Genomic DNA, 14136 nt, shown 5'->3' with positions numbered 1-14136 from the left:
AACCCATCACTGTAAGCTGTTGTTGCCGTTTTATCAACTGAGTTTGTGTAACAGATGCAAATCCTCAGAAGCCGTGGTGCCGCGGTCCTGTGCCGATTACCGCAGCATTCTGGACGCATTCCGGATGCCTGATCTCCTCCCGGGACAGTGCATTTCCGTTCAGGAAATTCCCCTCCTGTAATTCTGTCAATTCTGTCTTGAATTCTGCATGGCAAAAATAGATGTTTAGGGTAATCCTTTTTGGCAAAAAAAAAAAAAAAAATCTATGTGCATAACATGCCTTTCGTAAGCTGAATTGGTTGAACGAGAGATCGAAGTTCGGCACGCAAAAAGCAGGCTTTCAGGATTCAGGAAAAAAAGCATCAAACACGAGCGCCCTCTGCCGGCTCCACGGCAACATGTCATCCCTTTGCTTTTGGGGTCTCTCCCAGCTGGGAGTCTTAGTGTAAAAACAGCAGCAGATAGTAACACGAAACGTGATGGCAGCACACATGGGGTATATTCCGGGAAGCCCTGGCCTGTGCATGTTAGTCTTATGTCCCTGATTTTCAAATAAATGACTTGGACTGTTGTGAAATAAGATTAAGAGCACTGTACATTAGTAAATTGAGGTTTTCTTAATACTCAGTGCTGGACGTTAATATAGCTCGTGCATCGAGTACACATGCAACATCCAGACCGTTCCCGGGCTGTTTTGCTTGTTTGTACAGACTCACTTTTGTTTTAAATATGTCGTTGATGTGTCCCAAGTTGCCTACAGGAGTATATGAAATACTTTGTAATGTTAAAAATTAAATTTAACACTTACCTTTAAGCCACTGTATTGCTTTAAATTTGATGATTTCTGATATACTGGTTATACTTTAGTGAAGGTTCTCATGTGACAGGCGGCGCTGTCAGACAGTCGGCAGCGCGGCCGCAGTGTCCTTCAGGAGCGCACAGCAAGCCCACATGTTACAAAACAAATCCGAGGTGCACGCATGTGTGTATACAGATGTTCATAGACAGTCTGCAGTTTTCTGGCATTTTTGTCAGCTGTAAAAAGTACCCTGTTGAGAGGACATGTGTCGTATCGGAAACGCAAAAGCCAGTATTGACGTTTCTCCCGTGATCCGCAGGGCCAGCAGTTGGACCAAACAGCTTCACTGGGCGCTCAGGCCCCTTCAGACGTAGCAGGGGCGTGTCTGCAGATTTTAGGACCATTTCACTTTGACGGACACGTTGACTGTCGGCCAGCTGACATGTGGTCTGACAGTGTACCTACACCATCCCCGGCTTGCACAAGCCCGGCGCACTGAGGGTGCGCCTTGAATCCTGTCCACGCTCCAAGTTCCTCCTATCGATGTGCAAAGTGGCTTCACTTCTTGCTGAATAGCTCATCCACCCACAAGCACTTTTTTGTTCATGTAAAAAATAATAACCCCATTTTCTCTTTAATTGTTCAACATTCACGGAAAACCACCTTACGTAATAACTGGGTAGGAAGCACGGGCAGAAACCTTAGTGGCTGAGTATAGAGGAGTCGGGCAGAATTTGTGGGCAGACAGAGATGTAGGATATGAGATATTCTCCAACAACAAACTTTAAAATGTGTATTGTGTAAATATACATTTCGATTTTTAAAAATTAAGGTGACATATTGTAACATTTTTTTTTAAGATTTTATTTATTTATTTGACAGACAGAGATCACAAGTAGGCAGAGAGAGAGGAGGAAGCAGGCTCCCTGCTGAGCAGAGAGCCCGATGTGGGGCTCGATCCCAGGACCCTGGGATCATGACCTGAGCCGAAGGCAGAGGCTTCAACCCACTGAGCCACCCAGGCGCCCCGACATATTGTAACATTAAGAATTGTTGTACTGGTCCTTACTTAGGGAGCTTTTAAAAGCACAGATTACTGAGCCAATAGACTAAAATGGCTCGGAGAGACGCGGCTTATTTTGCAGATCACTGAGGCGATGAGCAGTAATAGCTCAGACACGTCTGCGGTGTGCGGCCGGCCTGTGTGCACGTGTGGCCGGCCTGTCTGCGCGTGCGTGTGCAGCCGGCCTGTGTGCGTGTGCAGCCGGCCTTTGTGCACGTGTGGCCGGCCTGTCTGCGCGTGCGTGTGCAGCCGGCCTGTGTGCGTGTGCGGCTGGCCTGTGTGCACGTGTGGCCGGCCTGTCTGCACGTGCGTATGCAGCCGGCCTGTGTGCATGTGCGTGTGCAGCCGGCCTGTGTGCACGTGTGGCCGGCCTGTCTGCGCATGCGTGTGCAGCCGGCCTGTGTGCACATGTGGCCGGCCTGTCTGCGCGTGCGTGTGAAGCCAGCCTGTGTGCGTGTGCGGCTGGCCTGTGTGCACGTGTGGCCGGCCTGTCTGCATGTGCTTATGTAGCCGGCCTGTGTGCATGTGCGTGTGCAGCCGGCCTTTGTGCACGTGTGGCCAGCCTGTCTGCGCATGCGTGTGCAGCCGGCCTGTGTGCATGTGCGGCTGGCCTGTGTGCACGTGTGGCTGGCCTATCTGCACGTGCGTGTGCAGCCGGCCTGTGTGTGCAGCAGACACTCAAGGCTTAGTAGTTCACGTCCAAAGATGAGCAAAGAAGCAGACTGGAGGGAAGAAGTGGGTGGCCATATAGCACTTTGTAGAAACTAATACTTTTAATTTAAACTCCAAAATGGGAAAAGTTACTGCTGTAAGATTTAGGAGTTCGAGTTAGTATATGCGTTTCAGTTATTTGAGATACGTAAATACAAATGAAGGTCTGAAGATGACCTGTTTTTTTCTTATTTCTTGAAAGTCTACAGAAAGTGGGAAATATAGGGCTGATTTGTTTCAAAGATGTTTAAAAGGATTGTGCTTTTTATAATAAGAATTTCAGTTTGGTTAAAGTGTCACCCCGTCTCAGTTTTCTAGCCAGGATCCGAATTCTGAACGATAAGGAGCCAGTGGGCTGGTCCAGGAGGCGTTCGGCTGCTGAACGATAAACAGCGCCAACATTATTTTTCCCCTAAGTGGTCTCTCATGTGTGTCGCTGTACTTCCGCCTGCGTCGGGCCGTCTTGGGTAAATCAGCTGTTAGACTTTGAGATTGGAGGCTTTTCTGTGTTTCAGAATGTGACCCGTGTACAGGGTTAATATCGGACAAAATAAAATACTAGTTAGCTTTTTGCAAGAGTTTGAATTGGCTTTTTAACATTTCCCGTCTGACCGTTCTGCTACTCTAAAATACCTCGGTGTAACAGGTAAGCTAAATGTGAGTTCTAAAAGAATGGGGAGAGCATTTTGATGTTCACTTTGTGCTAATCCGGGGTAATACCATATGGTCAGCACTTTTTGCGGGTGCCAGGGCCCATTGTGCTTTTGTCTCACTAAGTTTGTGTAGCACGAGACCTTTGTTCCAGTTTGGGGTGGACTTGGTGGCACGATAGGGGTTTAACTGGGAGATGGATGGGATGGCGCTGTGTCTCGGAGATAAGGCGGGCTCTCATTCGTCCATTTACAAAAACCTGACTGATCTTTTCTTGATTAAGCAGGAGAATACCGTATTTACCCTTTATTGTTGGTATAAACCATTATTTTACTGAGAACCATTAGCTATTTAAAACTTGGTACATAAATTAAAGAGGAGCTAAATGGATTTGTGATCGTTGCCATTAGTAGCATTTTAGATTATACAGGCAATTATTGTGTTCATTATCCTAGAACAGCCCCTTTGCAGAACCATTGTGGTGTCTTAGACATTATGCACAAATTTTCCCTTGGAGATTAAAATTTCCAGTAGCGTATTTAATTTTGTTATCACGGTTGTTTCAAATAAAACAAATATTATGACAAGTAGAAGAAAATTTGCTTTACTAATATAGGAAATTACAATAAATGTTGAAAATTGCTTGCTAGTGTACTTAATTTACCTTTTCTTATGCAGTCATAATTACTTCAAGTGATTAATAATATATTTTATGGGTGGAAAGGTTTTACAATCCTAGCAAAGGTATTTGGCCCACTCAGGTGTTTCAAGAAATTCTTTTAAAGAAGGAAGAGAATCACATCAAAAGTGAAGCAGCCGCCTTCTTTACAAAACCTGTAAGTGTGTGTAAGTTAACTAGTTTTTATACTGACGACTATTTTTAAGAGTCCAGATTGCATTTTAAGCGAGTTGAAGAAATTTTGTAAGTGTGTTTTAGAGAAATGAGTATGAAAATATTAACTATTAACTAAAAGTGGACTTTGTTAGAATTGACAAAAGAAAAAAAGGGAATTTAGATCGTGCTGTATACAGTAGCTGGGTTGCAGTGATTTTCCAGGAAGAAGAACCGTCCTTCAACCAGCAGCACCTGAGAGACTGCAGAGTTGTATTCTACTCAGTTCAAAGTGACGAAGCTTCCCTTTGGGTCTGAGGGCTTGGGAGAGGACCGTGCCGGGCGGGCCTCAGGGCTGAGCTGCTCGCGAGTCAGGCGCGTGAGCCCAAGCGTCTCGGTGGGGCAGGAAGGTGGGAACCCTTGGCGTTGTCTGCGTAGCAGCGTGCCGTGGGCTGCTTTTCCTGTCGGTCCCGTATGTGGCATTTTTCCAAAGGAAACTTTGTGTCCGTTTCTGTTTTTTGCCGCAGCTTTTACAGCCTTTCACTGCTGGGGTGCAGGGAGAGTGTGAGGCAGCGGTTATGCGTTTTGCAAGACAGTGATTCTTTATTTTATTACAGAAAAAAGACCAACTCTGCAAGGCTAGATTAAATCATTCCTTTCACTTTTTAATGGGATTTGGATGAATAGAGTAAAATATGCACTTTGCATTCATTGATAGCATCTTTGGGTTGAGGTAATTGAGTCTTTTTTCCCTGACTGAATGAGTAATGACTTCATCTGACCCTCCGCGAGGCCTGACACTCAGGCCTCCTTTGTCACAGCAGAAGGGTCTGGGCTTTGAAACATGCTCTACTTCCGCAGCTTAATTTTTCTTCATTCTAATCCAAAAACCTATTTTTCTCAATAATTCAAGCATAAACTATGTAGGAGTTGAAGTAGCGGAAATTGCAAGGTATTTGTCCTCGTTGGGCGGCTCTTTAAATGCAGTTGTTAAATCCGTGCGGGCCCTTCTGCAGCCCGGTTCTCAAGGGAAGAGCAGCCCTTACCGGGCGGGCCTGCTGGAAGTTTCCAGAAGCCCACAAGGGCTCCTGTGCAGCCTGCCTGCCCTCTGGGGAGGGGGCGAGCGCTGCAGGTGGAGGGCCGCGAGGTGACCCCTGGCCCAGAGGTGACCGCTTGTGCAGGGCGGAGGGCACCTGCAGCCATGTGCAGACTTGAGCATGGGTCCCGGACACAGCCTCAGCTTGGACCGCACCACAGTCCACGGACCTGGCACTTTCTTCCCAGGGTGGGGACGGGGCACGGGAGGGGGCGGGGCCTGTGGGGTGGAGGCGGAGCCAAGGCCTACGGCGGGATTCCCGAGGGTCGACCCGGACGCAGACCCTGCACTGTCCTGGTGGGTGGGCAGGCTGAACCCAACGCTCTGGGCAGGCGTCGGGTTACTTCTGCGGTTCCTGTGTTTCTAGGCTGTTCTTCAAGGCCACAGAGTGGCGTCCGGCAGCAGCTGGACAGGCAAGGCTGTGTGTCCTGTGATTCGGTCACTGGTGTTCGTCTGACTTTTCCTACTGGACTAGCTGTTTCTTGCAGCTAGAAGCTCTGCGGGCCCATTTCTGCTGGCAGAAAGCTCAGCAGACCTTTCTGTTGATTTAATGAGTGGACTTCGTCGTAGCTACGCTCGCCTGGACTTCCTGACCACGTTCGGTGTTTTTCTGACGCAGATTCGAATGTTCTCATGCAGGTCTGTGGCAGGTGCTAATCCCAACCAGACGCAGACTGAAGACTGAGACGTGGGGAGAGCTTAACTTTGTTTTGGCCCAAATTAGGGATCTTCAGAAGTATGAAAAAATAAACCAATTTGCTAATTAATTAGCTCAGTAATCCTCAAATGTTTTAGTTTGAGAATTATAGTATCATTTATTTTATCAAAGTTAGGGCAGTCGCTTTCTTTTTAAATGACGGTCTTTCGCGGTTTGTGTGAGATTGGGGAGGATCTGAGACGGTGGCGAGCGGACGGAGCTAGGAGACTCGGTCACCTGTCAGGATCCCCTGTGTGAGGAGGAGGCCGGGTGGGCAATCACCAGGAGCCCACCTGGTGAGCCGGTGGGGAGCCCCAGCTCGGGGGTGAGGAGAGCAAGAGTAGCCAGGGTAGAGCCAAGGCCACAGACGTGGGAAGTGCGGACTCGGATCGCAGTGTTTCTAACTCAGAGAACGAGAACAGGAACACACGCGTGTGGGCTTCCCGTGTGCCCGGGGCTGTGCCTTGTCTTCACCCCCTAAGTCTTGTTACAGGGTGTGTCTCCAACCCCATTTTACAGATGAGAACACAGGTGTGCGGTTTGCCCCGGTCGCACTGTCAGGTGGCAGAGCCGGCATTCAGATGAGCTTACATTTTGATTCCTGAGGAAGTGTCCTTGCTGTGTGACCCCAGCTCTCCCCCTGTGTGGTTCTGAAGCCTTTTTTGCAAAGCCCGAGACCCTGCGTCCGCCCACCTGCTCGAACACAGTGTGGTCCTCCAACCAGGCGCCTCGGCCGGGGGGACGGTGCACAGACCGCCGGAGCTCGAGATCAGAGTTGTGCACTTGTGGCTTGAGGAATGAACACTACTTACCGTTTCCCAGATCCTGCACAGAATGCGCCCCAAAAGGAGTTCATTCCCGTGGACGTAGCTTCCCCTCACATTCTGCTCAGCTAAGACGCGGTCCACAGAACGAATTTGGGGTTGTGGACCTCACTGGGAGAACCTGAAGAGTAGGATGTCTGCACACTCAAAAGGCATTCACTCAAGCTGATACCTGGTCTGTTGCTTTTCTGCTTAATTCAGAGAAGGTTTTTTTCAGAGACGCTCCTGGCGGATGAGGATGACGGACACTGTCCTGTTCCTGGGAGCCTCCGTCTGAACATAAAACCGTTACACGGGATGCACTTGATGTCAGCGCGAAGCACATGCAGAGGGACAGACGCGTCCCTCTCCGCAGACTGAGCGAGTCTGGCGCCCTTCGCGCCGCCCTCACCCGCGGTCCCAGTCTGCCCGTCTGTTGTCATGGCATTTTCATCTTCAGAAAGGATCTGGGTGTGTTTTGGTTGGATACCCAGTTGTCTCAGTACATCCTTTCTGGAAATGCCCTGTGGATCGTGACTCCCTTTCAGAAATTCTGCTTAAATCTCTAAGAAGCTTTTCCGGAGAAGAGTAGAGTTAATGCCAATGTGTGTTTCGTTGTAGATAAGGTCAGCACCAGAGAAGTTTGAGGATGTCGTTCGTTACTGTCATGTATCCCAGTTTGTAACACTGCGGACGTTATGGTTATGCCCTAATTCTGTGTGTCCCTTTCAGGTTGGGTTGCTGGACCTTGAACTCAACCAGCTGACCAAAGCACTGTTTGGGGCTCTAGTCGCTCTCTCCGTCGTCATGGTAACCTTACAAGGATTTGTGGGCCCGTGGTACCGCAACCTGTTTCGGTTCCTCCTCCTCTTCTCCTACATCATTCCCATCAGGTACGTGTAAGAATTAAGGTAAAACAAAGAGCCGGTTTCGCTGAGTATGACTTACTGGGATTTATTTTGTCGGCGAGCAGGAAGACCCCGCTCAGCCGCGGAGGGAGCAGCCGAGGGCGCCGGTGACGGCGATGAGGCGCGCTTCCGTAGAAGACACCGTGGGGGGCAAAATCCATTTTGTTAGCGTAATCTAGACATCTGATGCTTTTTCCTTGTGTGAGTGTTTTGGTAATATATTCAAGAATTGGGAGGTGTTTCTGGATAAACCATGAACGGTTTTGTTTACCACTGATAGACTTTGTTTCCAGTACGATCGGACCACTGGATCCACACGTGTCACTACGGCAGGTGGCAGAAGCCGGCCGGTGCGTCTGTCGAGTGAGATAACGTAGGAGCAAGGCGGTCTTTACCACAAACGATTTCTCAGAAGGATAACCCGTCCTACGTGACATCGGGACATGAATGATTAATGTTAGGTGTCCATTGAGTTTAACTGCTAACATTTGCAGTACAGATAGATGTGAGTCCACTCTAAAATATTTCCACAAATACCTTTTCGAAGATGCTTCATGTGTACGGCTGGAGACTTCGGCGTGAGTGGGCAGTTAGAGCCCGATAAACCCTGTGGGAGGCGGGAAGCGGGATGCAGCGTCTTCTGCGACGCAGAACAGAGGCAGACAGGCTAGGGCTCTCCTCCCAGGGCTGGAAACGGTCTGAAGAGAAGGCGTCTTTACAGACCAGCTTCCTCCACAAGTTTGTCTGAAGGCGATGTTCTCACTTACGGACATCGCCGAAGCGGAGCTGTAGCGTGTCCCCGGGCGCCCTGCCCATGACAGCACCCGGCGTGCAGCCCGTGGCCGGCCCGCCTCGCCAGCCCGGCGTCCCCCCTCCACCGCCACACCACACGCTGGGCTTGGCCCTTCTCGGCCGGGGAGGGCTGCCCCTGTGCTCAGGGAGGCCCCGGCCGGCCATGTGGTGTCCCATCAGCCTGTTTTAATTCTGCTGCCGTCCCCACGGGTCACTGCTCTTTGCTCTTGCTTGTCTGCGGTTCTGTGCTCACCCGCTCCGTGAGGACAGGGGCCTCGTCGGGCTCAGGGCTGAGAACAGAGCACGGCGTGCCCGAGGGCTCCCCTCACCCTTTCTGAAGGGACCCGCTCCGGAGGTCCTGCCCTGTTCTGAGCAGCTGCGAGTGTGCACACAATCTGCCGAGCTGTCGTGCAGCGTCATCGTCATCCCATTGACACGTAGTGAGTGCCAGCAGGGGGCTCTGGTGACACATCTTTGTCCCCAGAAACTCACTGGGTAAGTGGAAATGGGCAGACTAGAGCTATTGATGAGTCATCCCAGAACTGACCCTTTCGGCTGAGACTGTCCTGGTCGGTATCGGCCCGAAGGCCTAGTCACAGTCCCCCCCGCCACAACCCGACCTGCACCGAGCATGTCGCCTGGCGTCCTGCGGGGACATGGATGCAGTTGTAGGCCAGATGCGTGCGTGGAACCTGGCACAGAGTGCCTCTGCTCGGTTTCCTGCCACCCCGGCAGGGCCGGCCTGGTGCACGACACGCACCACGTTCTCAGTGCAAGGATGTGGAAAGTATGGCCCCAAAGGAAAGTCAGTTTGCAAATGTGATAAGTCTGCGTCGCTCGTGCTCCCGCTCTTTTACAGTAAATACAACACAGAGTTCACTGCAGACGTGGTACACCCATGGGCCTGTGTCCCAGAAGTAGCATGGAAGCCTTCCTTCCCTTACCCTCAGCACCCACGCAACCACCCATTTCTGCAGATTTTGTCTACTGATTTGGCTTGACTTTGTTGCTCCCTAGATCAAGGACCTTGATGTCATTCCTGTGTTGAATGAGTGTCACAGCTCCCCCGCGGAGCCTCCCGACTCGAATCTGGGCCTGCAAGGACTCTGTCTGCAGTTCCCCACAGGAAAGTGGGCCACGTGCCTAGCACCCCACACACAGCCCACTAGGCACCAGCAGCACTTAGTGCTGGAAGGTGTGAGCTCAGGGGGCCCCCTGTGTGGTGTCAACCAACCCTCCTGCCCAGTGGGAGCGCCCCTGCCCGGTGTGACACAGCCCCCTGCCCAGTGTGAACCAACCCCCTGCCCAATGTGAACCAACCCTCCCGCCCAGTGTGATCCAACCCCCCCGCCCGGTGTGAACTACCCCCTTGCCTGGTGTGAACCACTCCCCTACCTGGTGTGAACCAGCCCCCCTACCTAATGTGAACCAACCCCCCTTCCTGCTGTGAACCAACCCTCCCTGCCCGAACCAACCCCCCTGCCCGGCATGAACCGAACCCCCCTGCCTGGTGTGAACCAGCCCCCTCGCCCGGTGTGAACCAACCCCGCTGCCCATGTGAACCAACTCCCTGCCCGGTGTGACCCAACCCCGCTGCCCGGTGTAACCCAACCCCGCTGCCCGGTGTGAACCAAGCCCCCTGCCCGGTGTGAACCAAGCCCACTGCCCGGTGTAAACCAACTTCCCTGCCCAGTGTGAACACCACTGCCTAACAGGAACCACACTGTCCCATGTGGACCCCACTGCCCGTGGGAGCCCCTCCTTGCCTGGCTGTGTCCATAGTGACTGGCGCCACACGTGTTAACTTGTTAGCACACTCTTCTGCCCTCCTCCTTCAAGTGCCAGCGAAAGTCTGCTACTCCCATAGCCACAGAGCAAACACGTATTTTCTTAGTAATTTGTTTTGGTTTGGTTTAGTTTGGGGTTTTTTGCTTTCATTAATCTTGTTTCTCTTCATTTCTGTTGCTTTTGCCCATTTTAACATGTTTTTATGTTGTGCCTTTCGAGACTGTCATACAGTGCAAAAGGCCTAGTGGGGCGCTGTTCCTTTTCTCTAGGGCACTTCTGTATTTAACTGTTGGAAACCATTGAAAACCACTGAAATTTTATTTGTATTTTTCAATGAAATATTTTATTCCTATGGACTCTCCAATTTCTTCAGCATGACAGTATAAAAGACTTGACACTTTCCCTTTTATCAAATTAACAAGAAAAATGAATTATGGTTATGAGATATAATACATTATAAGCATTTTTAAAGATTTTTTTTCTTCTATAATTTGACAGAGAGAGAGAGATCACAAGTAGGCAGAGAGACAGGCAGAGAGAGAGGAGGAAGCAGGCTCCCTGCTGAGCAGAGCTCCTGGCGTGGGGCTTGATCCCAGGACCCTGAGATCATGACCCAAGATGAAGGCAGAGGCTTAACCCACTGAGCCACACAGATGCCCCCATTATAAGCAATTTTAAGCCGATACTGATTTTCATTTTTTTTTGTATTTCAGTTGTATACATATATTTGTAGTAAAAAATTAGATAATACCTAATAACAAGGGAAAGAAATATGTATTTTCTGCAATTTTACTGTTGGTAAAGACTATAAGGCTTTTCAGAAATGTGTACATATACAGACTTATAAATATTAATGTGCATATTTATGTATATGTAACTATGCCAATATTTACACATAGACCTTTTTTTATTTAGCCTGTACAGACTTCTTAAAAGTTTGTTTACAAAATGAGGAACATACTGTTTCTGCAGATCTGTCTTGTTCTGGTTTTCCAGTCAACAGTTTTTTATTTACGTGTTCAGTCAAGTGTGGAGAGACTTACTAGACAGAATTGTACCTCCACCTCTGTCTAGCTCCAGAATGTCTCACGCCTGCTTCAGCATGAGACCTTGCATCGTTTCCACAGTTTGAGGACACAAGCAGACAAATTCAGCAGAAGAAATGAAAACTGTAGAATGGGAAAAGCATTGCATGCTGATGTACAGAATTCATGTTTACATGCAGTTCAACCAAGTTTGTTTTCTTTTTGCAAAGTTTCCTTAAAATATGATTAACAATACATTCTAGTATTTGGTAAATATGCTTTTCAGTTTAATAAAGGATAGATTTAAAAAATTTCCTTTTTTGCAAAGTGCACAATTTTGGAAGGTTAAATGCTTTTTCTTCCAGTGACCTAACCCGTGTTTTTAATGGAAATACAGTTGATACACAGTGTTACATTAGTTTCCGGTGTCCAGTGTAGCAATTGGACAGCTGTGTACCTTACCCAACGCTCCCTGCAGTAAGTTGGTGACCGTACGGTCACTATTACTATTACCGACTAGGCTCCCGGTGCTCTACATTTCATCCCGTGACTCCCTTATTTTTTAACTGGAGGCTTGTACTGGTTAATCCCCTTCACCTGGCTCACCCGTCCCCCGCCCCCTTTCCTGTGGTAACCACCCATTTGTTCTCTGTCGGTGAGTCTGTTTCTGGTTGGTTGGTTGGTTTCATTGGTTGATAAAAAGGCTTTTCAAATTTAACAAACTGAGGCTGTCTCTTAGAAATTTTTCTTGACAAAATAGTTTTGAGTCACCTGATATTTTACTTTGTCTTTTAAGGAAAATATTACAGGGTTTAAGTCTTGTAATGGAAATGGATACATGTTCCCTGCATTGTTTGTGTCACTCATGACAAAACCCGCCCCATCACAGTTGCTCAGGGCCCAGTCAGAGCCCCTCAGGCCAGGCGCTTGCAGCTGCGTGTCGGCCCCGCAGCTCTTCTCCCCACACGCTTTCAGGGGCGGTGTCACGTTCTAGCTGAAGCTTCAGAAAACTGTCCCGTCGGTGCCGGGTCGGGGGCCTTCTACCCTCATGGGCCATGCGTGGGTGATGGTGCTAGAAAGGTGCTGACGGTGAGGACTCTGTCCCTTCTGAGAAACACGTGGGCCCATCTTGTGTAAAGTCGTGCAGTTGGTGGGGGCCCCCTTCTGCCACTTAGCTGCCGGAAGGACTGAGTACCCAGTGCTCGGAGCACTGCGCGGTAAGAACGGAGTGTTGAGAATGTCAGATGATGTGGGTATAGAATTTGCTTCAGAACCTAGAAGCTAACTCTCGCAGTAGGGCTTCCTTCTCCATTTAGCAGCTTGGGGAGTGCCTGGGGAAAGAGTGTTTCCAACCTAGGAAACCAGTCAGCGGCGGCAGAAATTTGCAGCCTGTCCAGATTGCAAAAGATACGCGCACTCGAAAATGCACGGTTTGGAAAGCGTGCACAGGAAAGAGGGCCAAGGGTGTGCCTGGACAGCTTTTTGTTGAAGAGGTTACGGTTGTGACTCATGGACTCACCCGTCTCGGCCAGAGCCTGGAGTGGATGGGGTTATCCGAGGGAAATCTGTGTGGAGCCTTTTGTCAGGGGGTGTGGATCCCCATGCCATGCACAGGAGACGCACAGAGGTTTTGAGAGTCTGTTTCAGCAGAAGCACCGCCAGCTCGGGCTGGAAGGAACAGAGACAGGATACAGTGAGGGAAGCCCATCGGACTCCCCAGATCCGACAGGCAGGAGGTGGGCTCACAGAGCTGCCCAGCTGCAGGCTGGTACTGCCCACCAGGGAAAAGGAAGATTCCAGCGGCCGCAGGTGTGCAGGCCCAGAGCACGGAGCAGCCAGTCACAGAAGACTGTCCCCAGCTCTCCTGACCTGGAGGAGTCTGCCCTACCGGGCAGTTTGTAGGTGTTCATAGGATACGGGTGTTCTTCTCAGGCCCACATTGTATAGATAGTCTTTCTCAACCTGTAGCTTGAACTTTTACAATTGGTGCAGTTATAAGAAAGTATTAATCTTGCATAGTCAGATTTTAAGTCTTTTTTGCTCTTGGTTGTCACTGTCCATATGTTGTTTAGGAAGCCATTCGGAGCTACTCTCCGGACAATGGAGCTATCCTCCTGCATTAGCTTCTAAAAGCATAGCAGGGTTGTCCTTGACCGCTGGAAGTGATGGGTTTTTTTAATAGTATGAAGCAGGATCTTCAGGCATCACTGTTTTCCACACCAGTTGTCTCAGCATCCCATGTCGGAAGGACTGTTCCCTAATGACCTAGAGCTCCTCTGTTGTACACTAGGACTCAGACATGCACAGGCTGCTTTGGGTCTCCTGTGCTGTTCCCTTGGGGGGTTGTCTATTCCTGAGCAAAGAACAAACTGCTGGAACTCTCACCCCTTTGTCCTGAGTTAGTGGTTTCTAGAACAGGGCCTTTCCTCGTCGTGTTCTTCAGGAGTGCCCTTGTTCTCGCTGGCCGTTTGCATTTAATATTAGATTTTCCAGGCCATGAATCTAGCATGTCTCACCTTTTTTTTTTAAGATTTATTTATTTTACGGGCGCCTGGATGGCTCAGTGGGTTAGAGTCTCTGCCTTTGGCTTGAGTCATGATCCCAGGGTCCTGGGATCGAGTCCCACATCGGGCTGCCTGCTCAGCGGGGAACCTGCTTCCCCGCCCCCCCACCACCTGCCTCTCTGCCTACTTGTGATCTCTGTCTGTCAAATAAATAAATAAAATCTTTTTTAAAAGATTTATTTATTTTAGAGGGAGAGAGGGAGGGAGCAAGAGGGGGTGGTGCAGAGGGAGAGAATACTTAAGCAGACTCCCTGCTCAGCGTGGAGCCCAACACAGGGCTCAATCCCATGACCCTGAGGTCATGACCTGAGCCAAAATCATGAGTCATCTGCTCAACCAACTGAGCCACCCTGGCACCCCAAAATATCTCTCTTAATTTTTCAGGTCTCTTGCAGTATCTTGAAGTT

The 14136-nt window shown here is 49.6% G+C and overlaps 1 protein-coding gene across 3 annotated transcripts in view; it reads left to right on the top strand.

The window, feature by feature from the left end:
* Positions 1 to 14136, top strand: part of ATP9B (ATPase phospholipid transporting 9B (putative)) — a 235012-nt gene that overhangs the window by 151508 nt on the left and 69368 nt on the right. For all 3 annotated transcript variants that reach the window (XM_080821146.1, XM_080821145.1, XM_080821147.1), the window contains one exon: positions 7385 to 7545. In XM_080821146.1, coding sequence (XP_080677272.1) covers positions 7385 to 7545 — 161 coding nt within the window. The remainder of the gene's footprint in view (positions 1 to 7384; positions 7546 to 14136) is intronic.

Source organism: Martes martes (assembly GCF_963455335.1).
Source record: "Martes martes genome assembly, chromosome: 13".
In the NCBI taxonomy this organism is placed as follows: domain Eukaryota; kingdom Metazoa; phylum Chordata; class Mammalia; order Carnivora; family Mustelidae; genus Martes; species Martes martes.
The sequence above is the reverse complement of the archived record's forward strand: the minus strand, read 5'-3'. Positions and strand labels throughout refer to the sequence as shown.